At 36.7% G+C, this 18,231-nt stretch overlaps 2 protein-coding genes across 4 annotated transcripts; both read left to right on the forward strand.

The window, feature by feature from the left end:
* The first annotated feature begins 1,033 nt into the window (after positions 1–1,033).
* On the forward strand, positions 1,034–8,959 carry LOC140168186 (S-adenosylmethionine-dependent methyltransferase Rv2258c-like). Of its 2 annotated transcripts, XM_072191513.1 has the most exons (5): positions 1,034–1,253; positions 2,377–2,562; positions 3,157–3,377; positions 6,580–6,705; positions 6,910–8,959. In XM_072191513.1, the coding sequence occupies exons 2-5, from the start codon at positions 2,381–2,383 to the stop codon at positions 7,479–7,481; spliced, it is 1,101 nt and encodes a 366-aa protein (XP_072047614.1). In that variant the 5' UTR covers positions 1,034–1,253; positions 2,377–2,380; the 3' UTR covers positions 7,482–8,959. The 2 variants fall into 2 exon arrangements, with proteins under 2 accessions (XP_072047614.1, XP_072047615.1); XM_072191514.1 differs by lacking the exon at positions 1,034–1,253 and having other exon boundaries at positions 2,336–2,562.
* A 1,833-nt stretch (positions 8,960–10,792) lies between these two features.
* LOC140168187 (S-adenosylmethionine-dependent methyltransferase Rv2258c-like) lies at positions 10,793–15,856 on the forward strand. Of its 2 annotated transcripts, XM_072191516.1 has the most exons (6): positions 10,793–10,930; positions 12,181–12,366; positions 12,740–12,960; positions 13,326–13,451; positions 14,782–15,335; positions 15,721–15,847. In XM_072191516.1, the coding sequence occupies exons 2-6, from the start codon at positions 12,185–12,187 to the stop codon at positions 15,724–15,726; spliced, it is 1,089 nt and encodes a 362-aa protein (XP_072047617.1). In that variant the 5' UTR covers positions 10,793–10,930; positions 12,181–12,184; the 3' UTR covers positions 15,727–15,847. The 2 variants fall into 2 exon arrangements, with proteins under 2 accessions (XP_072047617.1, XP_072047616.1); XM_072191515.1 differs by having other exon boundaries at positions 14,782–15,856.
* The last annotated feature ends 2,375 nt before the right edge of the window (positions 15,857–18,231 follow it).

The following is an 18,231-nucleotide window of genomic DNA, read 5'->3' on the forward strand; positions in this document are numbered from 1 at the left end:
GAACATATGCATGCAGCACACACGATTTAACGACTATAAGCTTATTTTTGTATTCGGACACTTGGCTTGCAATTCTTGGGGAGTATTGGCCCTGCTCAATTAAACCTACAAGGACATTTATAAGCCAAGAGACATAGGCCTAGCTAGGCATCAATAGGCTAGGCATAGTCAAGGCTAGGCCAGCCTTACTTGCTTTGTTTTGTTGATTGAACATATGCATGCAGCGCACACGATTGGACGACGCTTAATTTACCATGAAAATGTTGCAACTTCTCCAACACCGCCGTGAGACGAGTAGCCTAATATTACTCGCCTTGAAGGCACTTTTTGCACATTTGATTTGCTTGTTGGTGTCAGCACTATATTCTCCTATAATTCCGAACAAATCCTCATCCGTTACCAGGCTAGAACGAGAGTTACAGGTCGATCGAACTGCAGTGGAATTTTATTCTGCGAGTTGGCCATGATCATAATGATTTGTGTTCTGGTTCGAGATGTGCACATTAATTTTAAATGATAAACTGTCCTGTTTCACGAGAGTATGCCATGAACTATCGCAGGATGATAGTAGCTTTAGGAGGAGTAGGCCTACTATCACCCACCCTGTATTAGGTACCATCACCCTGCGATAGTTCTTTTTTTTTTGTTTTGGCCTGAAAGCAGAAATAACACATGTCATGTGACCCCCATTTTAACCAATCAGATGACAGGAAAATATGTATGAGATGTATAGCCTGCGCGTAATAGCCATATAGCGGGCTTCATGAACTGCTATAGGGGGTATACTATTACGAGCGAGTATTGTACATGTTGTATTTGACTTTACGTAATAAATACTCATATCGATAGTGGTGTTCACGATTCGCAATTGGTGTATTGTATTGACATTTATGATATAAATACTTTGGACGACTACTTACATCCTTGGATCAACACAATTACCAACATTAATTTTAAATGATAAACCCTTGACGCTGTTTAACCCTTTTAACGGGGTTTTGTTACTATGGAAATCAGCGGGCTCAGCCCTCTCGGGCTGGATGATCGTAGAACTCCTAATGCAAAGGATGGCTCTATATTTTGTGGTGCTGCTTTCACAAAGGAGGGATCTTCGTTAGGATGAAACCGAAGATGGCAGCATGCGCGATTCCCGGGCGCGATTTCCGTTGGACCATAAACCACACAGAAATAACCGTGTTACACTCTTCGACCGTTTGGTAATTCTCTTCCGGGAGTTACGTAAGGGGTCCAAAGTGAGTAAAAACATAATTTGTGTAGCTTACATGGGGGATTATGTCAGAGTATTTTTAATTGTGAAATTTGCCTCTGAAGGGGTATAACACATTCTCAGGAGTATTATTATTTTCTATTTATGGAAGACCTTGTCCCACACGGTTGTTTGATGTAATGTAAAACTGTGTCATTTTAAAGAAAAGTTGAACAATGATGGTGCTATTTATCTTAAATCTGGTTTGCATCTTTACAAGGGGTAGACACTTGTATTGTAGGGCCTACTAAATAGGGTGCATTTTCAGCCATTTCGGTTTGTTGAAGACCCTCATTCATTGTTTTTTAGCCAAATTTAGGAAAAAAATTTAAAATTGGCGAGAAAATTGGTTTGGAAAACTTTTGGTTGGAATTCTGGGTCAGTTTCCGAAGATTATCTTAACCTAATATTAACACCCCACACACATCTCACACACCCATACATCCCCCTACACAACGGATTGCTATACAATTCAATATAATATAATTTGATAATATTGGTAATGGCTACTTTGATAATCATATTTAAAATTTTTATTATGGGTCAATCAATAAATGGGCATATAACTTTTTTTTTCAAACAAAACACATATGGACGGAATAAAAAACAACAAATATTTTCCTTTTTACAATAATTCTTTTTAAACAACCACTAATAAATAGTATACTTGCTTTTTTTAGTTAATAATATTAATTAAATGCTGGTAGTTATTACTGTTTTGAAAATAATATATGACCAATTTTATTATAACAGTAGCAATAATACAACTATTAATATTAACTCACAAAATGCTATTGTATTATAATGAGCATATATATATATGTTGATATTGAACATCTGTTGAAAATAACGACATTATTGATTTTAGAAGTTTTAGCGCAAATTAATGAAAATCGGTATGAATATAGTATTGATGTCGAAAATGGAATCCAAACGACCACTTTTGTATTTTTATCCATACGCTGAGGTTTCTCCTCCCCTTCAGAAATGTTTTGGACAAATGTTGGAAACATTTTCAAAATGAAGCCTAATTGAAGCCATTTGGAGGATATTTTGGTGGAACATTTTTATGCCGATATCCTCTGATGGTTATCTGTCTCAAATTTCAGCAACATGACGTCAACAACAGAGACAGAAAATGACTTTTCGGGAAGAATGTCCAAGTTGGTCACTGATAGCCATCTGTGCTTATCTGTAGCATTAGGAGTTCAGACCGGACTGTTTGAAAAGATGACGGAATGGAACGAACCCAAATCTTGTGAAGAAATTGCCCAAGCCACGGATTCCAAAGAACGGTAAGATTGCATCGTTGCTTGTGTTCTATAATTAGCTATAAGACTAGTATGACTTGCTTATTTGAAAACGTTTTTATATAAATGTTATGAAGAGCTATACGTTACATGTTTCTAAGAAATTTACCATTGGGCCAGATAGACCCGGGCCCCAAAATTGACTTGTGCATATTCCTTTTTAGCTCGAAAATACCATGTTTTGGACCAAAATTACGTAGCAAATTCAACTTTTATTCTGGGATAAAATTGTCTGAAATTCAAATTTTTTCGCGCGTTCGCGTTCGCGGGACAATGTTCTAATAAAATCGGATCAAAATAAGCTCGTCTACCTTTAACTTGAACTGCACATGCCACCACTGTTGAACTTAGGTCCCCTATTTGTATTTGAAACAAAAACTTGATCACTTGCTTACACATCCTGATGCTTTCCTCACGATGAGTTTGGGGCCTCCAAATTTTGGCCTGGCCCAGCCCCCCCCCCCACACCAAAAGGTAAATCCGACCCAGGTGTTTCCTCCTTTAAATACTACACCAAACTCTGTCAAAACCCTTTATTTGAAATAAAACCAATTCAATAATTTATTTGCTTACATGCAGCTACGTTAGGGAGTGGCTTGGAGCTATGGTCACAGGCAGTATTGTTGAGTTATCAACAGATTCCTCAGGAGTGGATCGATTCTTGCTACCACCACGTCGACGTAATGCATTAACAAGAGCAGGGTCTACAGACAGTAGCGCTGCGTCATCTCTGCTTATTCCTGCTCTGGCGGAAGTGTTTGGTAAAATTGTAAACTGCTTCAAGAAAGACGGACCAAAAGGTATGATTGTGCTTGCACTTGTTTTCGTCGTCGTCGTCGTCGTCGTCGTCGTCGTCGTCGTCGTCGTCGTCGTCATCGTCATCATCATCATCATCATCATCATCATCATCATCATCATCATCATCATCATCATCATCATCATCTCATCACCACCAGTAATTAACCATCAAGATTGCTTGAATTGCGATTGCTTCTTTCACAAATTTAAATCTTTTTATTTACATTTGATTAATTATGGACAATTCAATGTCATTTTGGTTAAATATCATCTGCATTAGCCTATTTTGATGTTCGTATGATTTTAAATAATTGTTAGAACCACTTGTAGGTATTAACCCACTAACAATTTTTTCAATGAAAATCACCTTGATTTATTTCTAATTTTCAAATGATTCATCAACACTATTTTGATAATTTGTTTGATTTTTATTTCACAATTGGATTGTCAGGCGTTGTGTTGAAGAACTTTATGTTATGTGATTAGGGAGAAAGAAAAAATCCGATTTAAATTATAAAAAAAACACTGATTATTGAATGTAAAAAAAAATCAACAAGCTTGTCAAGTTTCAATATGACGAGGAGCTATTTTGGATTTGATCCCTGGTGACCGTGTAAGGTCACAAAAGGTTATACAAGGGTAAAAAAAAGGAAATGCTCCGATATTGTTGTAACTTTCAAGATATACCAAATTACTCGTCTGATAACAAAGTGTATAGTTTGTGCTATCTACGACCTATGATATTATACCCGCATGCAAAGCATGAACGGGTATATTGCCATCCTATGGTTTCTTCTCTTCCATTTCTTCTTCCTCCTCCTCCTCCATCAAACACAACATTCTGTCAAGGCTAGCGCTCAAACTACAAGGGCGACAGGGCCCATTTGTAGTACACTCATGGGCCCTACCCCGTAGATTTATCCTTTGCCCATCTTGGTCCCAGAGGTCAAAGGTCACGGGCCCCAGGGGCCCAAATGTAAAAATACAAAGCATGCCGTTTCTCATCAAATGAAGCAGCCTCAGGACCCTGAGTTGGTACACTGATAGCCCCAGGGGTACTCTATATACAAGTATACATGAGCCCCATATGTCATATATTATGGGTCCTAGGGCCCCAAATGTTAAAATAAGGGACAACAGATTGACAGGGCTAGCGCTAAAACTACAAGGGCCCCAGGGCCCATATATGGTACACTTATGGGCCCTACCCCGTAGATTTATCCTTTGCACATCCTGGCCCCAGAGGTCAAAGGTCACGGGCCCCAGGGGTCCAAATGTAAAAATAAAAAGCATGCTGTTTCTCATTAAATGAAGCAGCCTCAGGGCCCTGAGTTGGTACACTGATAGATCCAGGGGTACTCTACATATACAAGTATACATGAGCCCCACATGGCCCCAAATGTTAAAATAAGAGGCAACAGATTGACAAGGCTAGCTATAAAACTAGAGTTCATATGTGGCACATGTATGGGACCTAAGTTATAAATTGCCTTTTGCCCATTTTGGCCCCAGATGTTTAAGGCTAGGGGCCCCAGAGGCCCAAATGTTAAAACAAAGGGCCAGTCGTTTCTCAACAAATAAAGGAGCTACAGGGTTTAGATTTGGTACACTAATAGGTCTTCAGCATTATAGTGTTATATGTATATATGAACCCCATGTGTCACATAATATGGGCCCCAGGGCCCCAAAGGCTAACACATAGGACCGGTCGTTATTCCGTAAAGAAAGCAGCTACAATGTCCAGCTTGAGTCTGCTGATAGCACTTGAGAATTATATTCAACATATGCACATGAGCCCCATAAGTCAAATATTATGGGCCCCGGCGACCCAAATGTTAAAGCAAAGGCCCGGCCGTTTTTCATCAAATAAAGCAACTTTAGAGTTTAGAGTTGGTACACAGATTGTACTTGAGAATTATATTGTTATTTGTACATATGAACCCCATATGTCACACCATTGGCCCCAGGGGGCCCAAAACGCTAAAACATAGGGCCAGCCGTTACTCAGTAAATAAAGCAGCTACAGTGCCCAGCTTGAGTCTACAGATAGCACTTGAGAATTATACTTCAACATATGTACACGAGCCTCATAAGTCAAATATTATGGGCCCCAGGGCCCCAAATGTTAAAAAGGGCCGTCCGTTTATCATCAAATAAAGCAGCTTCAGCGCTTAGAGTTTGTACACAGATTGCACCTGATAACTATATTGTTCATAACGCCCATCCCATCCCTCCCGATACACGTAGGACTAAACAGATTCACAGACAATAGCGTATAGCATAAACGTTAAGGCTGTTCTAGTTAAATTACATACCCATTGGCTGTTCTATTTAATTTACATAAGCCCTCTGGAATGGCCACAAAATAGGCTCTTCCATTTAATTTACATACTCCCTCTGAAATGGCTGTTCCATTAACATACTCCATCTGGAATAGCTTTCCCCTAATCAAATTGCATATTGTGAATTTCAATAGCGTATTATAATAATTATAGATGATGATTGGAAATACTATGTGTGAAGCGTTAATTCTGTTCCATTTAAATTACATAGCTTTGGCTGTTCCATTTAATTTACATACTCTCTCTGAAATGGTCCCAAAATAGCTGTTCCATTTAATTTACATACTCCCTCTGGAATAGCTTTCCCTAATCAAATTGCGTATTGTGAATTTCAATCCATCAAATTGCATAGCTTCACTGTGAATTAGAGAGACTGACAACAGCAACCTAAGTCCTCAGCAAATAAGGACTGTAAGTTTGTGTACACCGATAACATGCGGGTATAGCCGTATTTGTGTACAAATATATAGCCTTCTAGTTGTTATTGAGTTTCAAAAACCTAATTTCATCCGGTAAAATGTTACATTTGTGGCTGTACACATGGTACATAGGGTAAATATTTCAATATTTGGCAAAAATGGTGTCAAATTGCTCATCTTGATAATTATAAGAATCAACATAAGCTTTAGAACCTGCCTTCTGTTTACTTTACTTGTTATATGCAATGATTCCATTCAGCTATACGAACAATTTGCCACCATTTTGGCTAAAATCGGAGTATGTTGAATTTTTTACCCCTGTGCAACCAAAAAAAAAAAAGGCATTTGGTTGTTTGTTAAATAACTCAATAACGATAGTTCGTAGATAGCACAAAACTATTTTTGGCCCTTTAGCGGTCACATTTTCATTATTCTTACCATAGGGGTATCCTATTCAGACTACAGTGATGTATACTGGAAATCGGTTAATGGCATGACTGAGGACAAATACAAGAAACACCTTTTGGTTGATATTGTACCAGCAGTACCAGGCATGACAGAGGCACTTGGTAGGTCCCCACCCATGCTTACCCCCACCCCTTGTATTACGTATTATTTCATGTGAAATAAACATGTATTTTGTGCAGCAATACTGCAAAGTGATTAATACCATACCTATGAAACAATAAAATAATGAAACAATGTTAATCATAACTTACTCGAAATACACTTGACATGCTTAAAACGAACCCAATTTGTATCTACTTTCTCAGAATCCGGAGCCAGTGTTTTGGATATTGGTTGTGGCAGCGGGGCAACCACTTTACTTTTTGCAGATGCCTTTCCGAATAGCACTGTTTTGGCAGTGGACACAAGTGATGAAGCGCTTGAAATCTTACAATCGAAAGCTCTCAAACAGAACCTGAATAACATCACCGTAGCGAAACAAGACGCGTCTACGCTTCCTTCAGATTGGGCTGGAAAGTTTGATTTTGTCTTGGCTAATGATATGGTCCACGATACCGCCCAGCCGGGAGACGTATTACGTTGCTGCTACGAAGTGCTGAAGACTGATGGTACATTCGTTATGAAGGATGTCTACACCCACAGCTCAATGGCTAAGAATATTCCGTTCCCATATGCATCTATGGTGTATAACTTCAGTGTTTTTAGTTGTATGTCAGTATCCTTAAATGAAGATGGTATGGGATTAGGTGCAGCCTGGGGTATTGAAAAAGCAGAAGAAATGATACGAGCAGCAGGTTTTACAGAGGTTCAGTTACGGCAATGGCCGACGGACATGGACGCGATGTTCATATGTAAAAAGCCTAGGGTCATTGGTTAAACCAAAGCCCATTCATGTAGTTCAACTCAGGCAGCGTGGTGAAGTTGGCTCGAGATTAGATTAGAGATTAAACATTCGCAATTGAATAATTCAATACGTTGAATATAAAGTTTTGAAATTCCTTACTTTGATGAATTTCGACCTAAAAAACCCCTCTTATGTATCGTTCAAGTCTTCTACAGTTTTTTGACGCTATTTTTTGGACATCCGAAAATTTTGACAAAAATATTCAAAATTTTGGATCTTCGTTATCTGGCCAAATTTCGACCTAACAACAACTCTTATGTATAGCTTAAGTCTTTTGACACCATTTGCGAGCATTCAAAAATTCACCCAAATAACGAAGTTCAAATTTTTTGACATTTTGGCTAAAATTTTTGAATATCCAAAATTAGTGTCAAAATACTCCAGAACACTTGATTGATACATAAAAGTGATTATTAGGTCGGAATTCGCCCCAAAATAACGAAGGTCAAAAATTTTAAAATACCCTTGATCGATGCAGAAAAACGATTAAAAGTGTAATATTCAACGGAATAACGAATTTCTAATCTCTAATCTCGAGCCAACTTCACCGTGCCACTCAGGCGACAACCTCGATCATTTCAGCAATCAATAGTCACGTTGCATATTGCTATAATAATTATGTGTAGCAGAGTAAAACTTTCAATTGTTGCGGCCATGAAGACCGTTGTAATATTTAGTTTACAACAGTGCAACGTTTTCCACTTTTCCTTATATAATTAAGCTCTTACTTCATAAAACCTTTCGGATATATCTTGTGTCTACCTTATATTCAACTCTTCATAAAACCTTTCGCATGTAACTTCTGTTTTAGATACACGATAAAAACTTTTCTACATGTACATTTGGTCATATCACGCAGTTAAAAGGGCGATCGCTTTGTTTCATTGGGATTCCATGCAGAAAAATAGATGTGCACACCGCTATAGAGTAGTTCGGATTTTCGGACGTTTTGTCCAATTAAGATTGTTGGAAATCCAAACTGTAAAAGTGTTCAAAGGCCAAATAGATCCCAAAAATCAAGCAGGAAATCAAAATTAGAAATTTTCAGTTTGAGAGGCTCATTTGGACAATTTCGTGATTTCACTTCGTTTAATTGCATTAACAAGCGTTTTCAGTAAGCACAATTGGAAATCCAAACATTTTCTTGCATTAAGTAATACTCCTCTATTATAATAAGGGGTGTACCTTATTATCTGGAATATCCCATACAGATAACACGGTACCCTGTGCTCAAATGCTTATTCTTTTGTTTAACTTCGGATATTCATCAAAGCGAGAATTGTGATTGACACGTTGTACTGGCAGGAAAACACCATCAGCAATGTGAGAATGTTGAAGAGCTGCTAAACAATTTGCAGCATGTCGCTGTTGTTACTTGTAATCGTTATCTTTTGTAAAATAATTCAAATATGCATTAATTTTGACGTTTTTACCAAAAACGGAATAAAACTCGTGAGCTGTAGCTTTAATTTGAAACTAAGATGAAGTTTGTGTCATATCTGCATCAAATTTTACACTAAAAGTGGTTCATTTTAGAAGAAGCTTTTAGAAGTGTCGTATAATATGCTATAAATATTATTGAAAAGAAAACATGCTCCGCTACAAACTGCAAACCAATCTGTCACGAAAAATAAAATGCAAATCTGTCATAAAATACAATAACATTATTGGCATACTTCCACATGAAAACCCCTAAACTGTTTGCGACATGTTTAGTTCATGACATGCGATGCGGCTAGAACGTAAACATCAGCAGAGAAACGGTAGGATGATGTTGTTTTCGTTGGCAATTGGTTCTGGAGTATTCGGGCATGTCGGGTATCGTCTTTTTTTGTTCAGCCAATGAGCGTTCATTTTCTTTAAATTTTTGGTAGCTGTGACGCATTATCTGCGGGTTTTGAATAGTCACATTCTTATCTACAGTCAATCGGATACGATTAGGATCAATTCCCACCCTCCACTCCCTACTTTTCCTTCTGGGGAAATTGATATATCCTTATCATGTTAATGATATTTATTCCACATAATTAATGAATATTTATAATAATAAATTATATAATACGAGCCCGTACTATAAATAATATAAATTCTATAATACTTTACTGTAGTTATGTCCATAATGGCCTGAGAGGATTTAAGTTATTGGGATAAAGGTACCATAAGCTGTTTTTTCCCTATTTATTTAAGATGCATGCGGCAAATTAATCCAGTATATCCAATTCAGAAGTGGTTACACAAATTAGGAGACAGGAAACATATTAATATATAATTCCAAATTCCAAAAAACCTGCTACTTATTATGCCCGATTTTCTGAGAAAGTGCACGAAGAGCTCGCCCAAGAGATACACGAGTCTGTATTTATAGACCTTGCCAGTACGACAAGACTGAAAGTGAGGTAAACTATATAGTTGAATAGCGAAAGGAGACCAATTAAAAACTCCAACATCAGTTTGATGATTCTGAGCAGTACTTTTGGCGGAATTGTCTGCCACTCCGATGGTGTTGCTGTTGCTGAACAGAGAAGTGAAGATACAACTGTCATTAGGGGTGGTGCAATAATTATGTGTACCCCGGGGTGAATTATAGGGGGGGCAAAGATTTTTGGCAGGCCAAAAGGGGGGCAAGCATTTTTGGCAGGTCAAAAGGGGGTCAAGCGATTTTTGGCAGGTCGAAAGGGGGGGGCAAGCAATTTTGGCACTGATATTTTGGGTACCATTTTATATTACGCCCTAAAAAGGCGTAGGAAAACGTTAGGAACACATTCAAATATGCAAAATTTCCTGCTCGCTGCGCTCGCATTATATGATAAGACAATTTAAGGTTTCAAATTCGGGTTCCCCAAAATCTTGCATGTGTAAGGGGGGGGGCAAAGATTTTTTGCACACGTCAAAAGGGGGGCAAAGGTTTTTTGGCACGTCGAAAGGGGGGGGGGAAACAATTTTTTGGCCATGGCCAGAAGGGGGGGGCAGCTATTTTTTGGCAGACCATTTTGAGAATTCACCCCCAGGGGTACACATAATTATTGCACCACCCCTTATTGATATGATTTGTTTTGTCCACTTTTCGTTATTTATTTTGAGTTTTTAACAAAAAGATCTTAAATAAATAAATAAATAAATAAATAAATAAATAAATAAATAAATAAATAAATAAATAGTTTTAGGGTCAAGGGAGTCGCTTTAAATCCTATGGTTAATGATTTGTGTGTGAATATCCCATACAGCTTTCCGTACCATTTCTTTGAAAGGGAGCAAAGTGCAAACTGTGACCTAGGCAAAACACAACTGAATGCATAATGAATCTGAACTGTACAATGTATATGTGCGTACATTTGTCGCCGTACAGTGCACAGCTCTTGCTAGCTTGATTCTCTCTCGGCTTAGCTTTATGCTTAAATTTGAAATTATTCAAGCGCTGTAAGGTGAGTATTATTTTGAAATGAATTCTGCATGTATAGCAAATGCTGTTACTCCATGATGAAATATATGCACGCATGCAGCTGCACCACTTAAGGTAAATTCTGGATGTGCGTTCACTCATATAAAATACATCATACATGTCTAAGGCTAAGGATACCTTCCACTTGCTTTTACAGCTCTTAGGCTAGCTACTTGTATAGATGGACAGCTGTAAATTCCTTCAAATTATTATTTTGTTGTTATTATGTTATTATTATTATGTTATTCTTTATAGAGTCCCCAAATTGAAATTGAATAAAATCTCCGCTATAAAGTAAAATAGTCAATATGTACAAAATATCAAATTGCATGACTAATCATTGACTAATAAAACTTCGTGATTTAATTAGTCATTTACGTGAATTACTAACTAAATTACCACGTGAATGACTAATTGTTGACTAATCATTAGTCAAATTACTAATTGAATGACTAATTATTGATTAATTCGTAATCACATATTAGTCTTTTTATCAATAATTAGTCATTCAATTAGTAATTTAATTAGTAATTCACGTTAATGAGTAATTAAATTACGAAGTCTTAAAGGGGCATTTCGTGATCCACAGCCTCATCCCCCCATTTTTCTCAAAAAAAGTTGAGATTTTTATATCGCTGGAAACCTCTGGCTACATAATGTTTATGTACAAAATATTTCTTGCAGATTAATTCGTTTTGCAAAGATATCGTGAAATTTGAATTTCGTTCTGGTGCACCAGAACGAAATTACAACGCATTGTCTATGGAGCAGTGTAATACACATAATCATGCATAACTCGCAAACGCAAAATCGGAATCAACTGAAATTTTGGGAATAGGCTTTTTCGTGGATATGTACTGAAAAATGTCATAAAAAGAGGATGCTAGGATCACGAAATCTTCCTTTAAGTCTATGATTAGTCATGCAATTTGATATTTTGTACAAATTGAATATTTTAAGTCATGAAGATATTGTAAAATGATGCAAATTGATGTGAAATGTTATTAATAATTCTTTTGGCATTACAAATACACAATTTCAGCAGCATTTCTAGAATTAAAGAAAAAATATCTTGCATGACTAATTCTAAATTAGCCCAATTAGACCATTTTTTGACTAATTAATACTTTACAGTGTATAGCCACCTCAAACACGTATCTAATCGACTCGCGTAGTGTCTTATGGGTAATATTTCCTGATTCGGTCGTCTCCTGTTTCACATTCTTGTTTCAGCAACATGGCGTCAACAACAGAAACTGAAGATGACTTTACAGGGAGAATGTTCCAGTTGGTCACCGATGGCCACCTGTGTTTGTCTGTAGCATTGGGCGTTCAGACTGGACTGTTTGAAAAGATGGCGGAATGGGACGAACCAAAATCTTCTGAAGAGATTGCCCAAGCCACAGATTCAAAAGAACGGTAGGATTGCATTAGTTGATTGTGTTCTATTAGCCAGCAACCTAACACTTTGACTTACTGCAATTCACTTATTTGAAAAGTTTCCCGGGAAAAGTTTTCATAGTTACCTGCAATTCACCTATTTGAAAAGTTTCCCAGGAAAAGTTTTCATAATTATAATAATTTTACAATAAAAATGATAAAATTGATTAATGACATGCGGTATCATTATTAATAGACCTTACAGTTGAGACTAATTGACAGTTAGTCTCAACTGTAAGGAAAATGCAAATGGAAGTATTTATTCCTTCGAATACGTACAACTCATGTTAAATTCTTGTCAATGGGTCTAAACCATTATTTAAAACCAATTCATTTATTTGTTTACCTGCAGCTACGTTAGAGAGTGGCTTGGAGCTATGGTCACAGGCAAAATCGTTGAGTTATCAACAGATTCCTCCGGAGTTGATCGATTCTTGCTACCACCACGTCGACGTAATGCATTAACAAGAGCAGGGTCTACAGATAGTAGCGCAGCTTATTCAGTGACTGTTCCTGCTCTGGCCGAAGTATTTGGTAAAATTTCAAACTGCTTTAAGAAGGATGGACCTAAAGGTATGATCGCGCTTGTACTTGTTTATTCTTCCTTGAAGTCGTTGTTCATCAATATCATCATCATCATCATCATCTTCGTCGTTTTCGTAATATTATTCTAATTTTCAGGCGTTGTCCTTTCCTCCACATCTTCATTTTGTTGATTTGTTTCTCCTACTTCTTATTACTTACGTTTCCTAGTTGTTTTTCTTTCGGCTTGTTTTTTTTCTTCTTGTTTGGTTCTTCTGTCCCATTTTGTGGTCTTCTTGCAGTTTTTGACACATACTTGTATTAGTTTATTATGTTTACTTTTGTAATTGCTAAGCTTTGCTACATTTTCTGTTACAAACGTTATATGTTAAGGTATTTATTTGCTTATTGTATAGGGGTGTCCTACTCAGATTACAGCGATATATACTGGACAGCCACAGACGACATGACAGAGGCCAAATACAAGAAACACCTGCTGACTGATATTATACCAGCAGTACCAGGCATGACAGAGGCACTTGGTAGGTCACTCAGTTCACCCCCACACACCCCACAGTGGCCCACACACCCCAACCTCTCCACACATACCGCATAATAAAGAAACATTGGGCAATTCCAGTTGAAATCCATACTCCCCTATGGAAGATATGACCTTGTTATCCACATAGGGTGTAGATTTCAAATGGTGTAATCCATTCTTCCTGTGTGGAAGATTATGAACGTCCATAGGTGGTGTATGGATTTCAGCTGGAATATCACAAATGTAAAACAAAATCTGGCATCTAACGTGAAGATAGATTACATGTGAATTTGTAAGCGTTCATTGATTTTACAATATGACAAAACAGGCGAAACTAGTAACTTTTCGCACAAGATTTGCAATTTAAAGAGAATTGGTCATTGCTCATTGAAATGAAGCTAGTATATGGACAATATAAGTGTGCTCTTTCATTTAATGACATGAAAAATATTGTAAGGATCACTTGAGGTTTTGACTTTTAAAACCTACATTTTGGTCAAAAATTGTGCTTGGATAGGTCGTTTTCAACAGATTTACCACATTCACATTGGATGAAGGGAACACTTGAGGTTTTGACAAAAACCAATCACAGATGCCTATTTTCCACTAGTCACCAGCTAGAAGCTCACACAGCTCTTATGATGCTATGCACTCAACCGTGTAGTGTAAACAAAGACTGTGTAGAGACAATTCACTGCTTGCTTGGAAGCTCTTGGATGAAATTATGTGCTCAGGTGTAACGAGGTGGAAACTGTGCATAGATGCGTTTATAAGAGAATCGTTTTTGTAGCCAAACCTTTCCATTATGAATTTATCGCGCAAGCTGAGGCTGTCTAGCATGAAAGTTTATATGTGTTGGTAGATTTCAGAATATTAAATATTTAAACATATGATCTCCATACAAAATTAAGACGTACCTGAAATGTCGGTCACAACCTTTACATTCATCAGGAGACTGGCAAGCAAAGTTAGGGATCAGTTTGGGGTCCAGTGTCCAAAAGATCACTGATCCTTAACTAACTTGGGTTGCCAGTCTCCTGTTGAAAGTCAAAGTTGTGACCGACAATATGAGGTACCTCTTAATTTTGTGTAAAGATTACAGGTTATGAGGCTGTCTGATTATGGTTTACATAGGGACGCGGCACCAAATCAGCATTGGAAATAAATACTAACGAGTTGTTTGAAATGTTATATGAAATAATCATGAGCTATTATGTGCATAATTATATGCAGCATAGTGCGGCAAACGAGACAATGAAACAACTATAGGTAACTTACCACATACTGGAAAAACATTTTAAGAACAAACATATTTTTATCTGCTTTCTCAGAATCCGGAGCCAGTGTTTTGGACGTTGGTTGTGGTAGCGGCGCAACCAGTGTACTCCTTGCAGCAGCTTTTCCAAATAGCACTATAATGGCAATGGACACAAGTGACGAAGCGCTTGAAATCTTACAATCGAAAGCTCTCAAACAGAACCTTAATAACATCACCGTAGCGAAACAAGACGCGTGCAAACTTCCATCTGATTGGGCTGGAAAGTTTGACTTTGTCTTGGCTAATGATATGGTCCATGATACCGCCCAGCCGGGTGACGTATTACGCGGTTGCTACGAAGTGCTGAAGGCTGATGGTACATTCGTTATGAACGATGTCTACACCCATAGCTCTATGGCTAAGAATATCCAATTCTCATATGCGCCTATGGTGTATAACTACAGTGTTTTAAACTGCATGGCAGTATCCTTAAATGAAGATGGTATGGGATTAGGTGCAGCCTGGGGTATTGAAAAAGCGGAAGAAATGATAAGAGCTGCAGGGTTTACAGAGGTCAAGTTGACGCAATGCCCGACTGACTTCGACATGATGTTCGTATGTAAAAAGGCAGAGGATGATTTAAGCACTTCCCAGCAAGTCTTGCGGTTAGCACAGCTGTGTGAGTGAACATGACACCACTGCCCGCCCACTGCATACACACGTGCATGGTTAAATTTGAATTTGGACAGATATATTTACAATAAAAACACCTTCTAAAAGTTGGTCGATTTCACATTTTATGTTAGCTACAGAAGGCGTGAATTATCCTTCATGCATACATCACTTTAGATCTGAAATCGACCAATTAATAATGACACACGGGCAATTCTAAAACAACATCTTTTGCACAGAGTTCAATGGGATTTGAAAAGTAAAGTGGCAGTTGAAACACTAGTGATAACACTTTTACAGTGCATGATGGGGCTTCCTTAAATCATCCTCTGGTAAAAAGGCATAGTGTTATTGGTTTGTACTGCTGACCAAATCCCATTCCATTAGTTCAACGGCTACCTCCTATGCGCAATCAGTATTATTTGCATATTATTGTAATGTAAGTAGCTAGAGTTTTAACTCTAAGTTTAAAGTTAAGTTTAAAAACTTAACTTTTGTGTAAATTCCCAAATAGTGCAACATTTCGTATCAGTATTTTACATATTAAAGGGTGTCCTATAATTCTCCATTTTATGATTAGTTGTAACTTGTGTTGTAGATGTACGATAAAAACTCTATATTTATAGGATGTTTAGTTTTTAATGTATTAAGCTACATGTAGGTGTTTTCAACAGCAATTTAGTGAGAATTATTGTGATTAATTGACATATTGTGTTAGCAAGAAATCACCATCAGCAATTTAATTTTTTTGCTATTTTATGTCCTTGATGTAGTGTACCGTATAGCTGGCCTGCTTTTTATATGCATAGTTTTTATTTGTTTAATTTTTAAGGTAAATTTATATTTTGTATATTGATAAGTTTGGTAGTTTTTATAAATGCTGTATTATTTTCATCACTATGACTATTATACAGGGTTCAAAAGAAATACCCCCCCCCCTAAAATTACAAAACATTTCTTTGCATAACTTGACATATATTTTGTTGATTTGAACAATTTAAAAGGCTGTGAATAGAGGAATTGTTTGTCAACCCTCCCAAAGTTGTTTCATTTGCAAAAACAATAATTTTGGTCAAAAATAATCACATTTTCCAAAAATGATGCTTTCAGAAAAAGTTGCACTTTACCACATTATATACTAAACATTCTCAATATTAATGTTAAGGTTGATTTAATTCTTGGTTTTTTCCTTCACCTTTCTGTCTCCGATCCTTCAGGCACCCATGCAACCATCATCAGTGCAAAACAAACATTTGTTGAACTTAATTTTGGCGTAAAATGAGATTTTCTTTGAAGTTTTTAATCAGCAGTTGTTTCAAAATGATAAAATCACTAGGAAGGATAAATGAGCTCTCCACGCATAAATTTGGCCAAAAGGGTGAACATTTACCTGTATTGGGTCAGTTGAAGCATCTTGCATTTTGATTTAAAATGATGGCTTTCTTGGATAAATGTGTAACACTCATGATGTGGCCACAAGAGATTGGCTGCATGCAGTTAATTGGCTGAATATTGACTTCCAACCGCCATTCTTTGTTGGCCAATTCTTCTTTGTCATGTACGCCTTTATTCAAGAGAGCCGTTGCTATAGATCTTTGCAACTGTTTCAGTCTACAATTTGCAAGTAAATTTTTCATCTCTTCTAGCCAACGAAAGAAATAAGCATCACACTGCAAACAATGTTTCTACTCCTATAGTGATTTTACCATTTTTGAAACACCGACTGAAAACCCCATTCATGTCAAAATTCATGTCAATGAATCATTGTTTTATACTGAAAGATGATTGCATGGGTGACTGAGTAATTGGATACATAAAATTTAAGACAAATTAACTAACAATTTACATTGATCACGTTGATATCGAGAACGTTTTTATACATTACATGTATAGGATGTTGAAAAGTGCAACTTTTTTGAAAGCATCATTTTTGGAAAATGTGATAATTTTTGACCAACAAAAAATGATTTTCAAAAAGAAGAAAATTGGGAGGTAGCAAAAAGATTCATCTATTCACAGGTTTTTAAATTGTTCAAATCAACCAAATGTATGTCAAGTTATATTGCAAAGAAATGTTTTGTGATTTTAGGGGGAGTTATTTCTTTTGAACCCTGTATATAGAGGCCGCTTAGTGTGCAATAGTGCGCTTTAATTAAATTTAATGCGAAACATGCATTTTGACGTTCTTACACGAACGAAAATATGATATGGAATAAAGCTTGTATGCCATTAGGTCTAACACAATGTTAAATCAAATTGCTGTTGGGGAGCCCAACACTATCTACGTTATTGAAAATAAAAGACAACCTGCTCCACATGCACAACAAAGCAGCAATCTGTCATGGAAATAATAATCTATTAGCATACTTGGCTACTTTCCACATGAAAACTGCACTGGTTACCGGTCACAAAACGTATTCAATTTAAGATATGTCTTCATGTTTACAAATATCTCAATGACTGTGGTCCTGAATATCTTGCTAACTTCCCAGCAAACACAAAAACGTTTTAAAAACGTTTTAAATAAGTTATATTTGGCTTTTGGTTTAGATAAAAACGTTTTAATAACATTAAAATGTCGGGTTATATAAAGGTCATGATAACGTTTTAAAACGTTTTGTATGAAAACACACTACAACAATATTTTTAAATGTTTTCAAAAATGTTATTGTAATATATTTTTGCAAACATTTTTGCCAAATATTGTGTCAATACTTAAATAACATTATGTTAAAATATTTGAACCCAGCAAACACAGAAATGTTCTTAAAATGTTTTTTTCAAAACCTTTTAATAACATTTAAATGTCGGGTTATATAAAGGTCATGAAAACGTTTTTAAAACGTTATTG

This window comes from Amphiura filiformis, chromosome 13, assembly GCF_039555335.1.
Source record: "Amphiura filiformis chromosome 13, Afil_fr2py, whole genome shotgun sequence".
NCBI lineage: Eukaryota > Metazoa > Echinodermata > Ophiuroidea > Amphilepidida > Amphiuridae > Amphiura > Amphiura filiformis.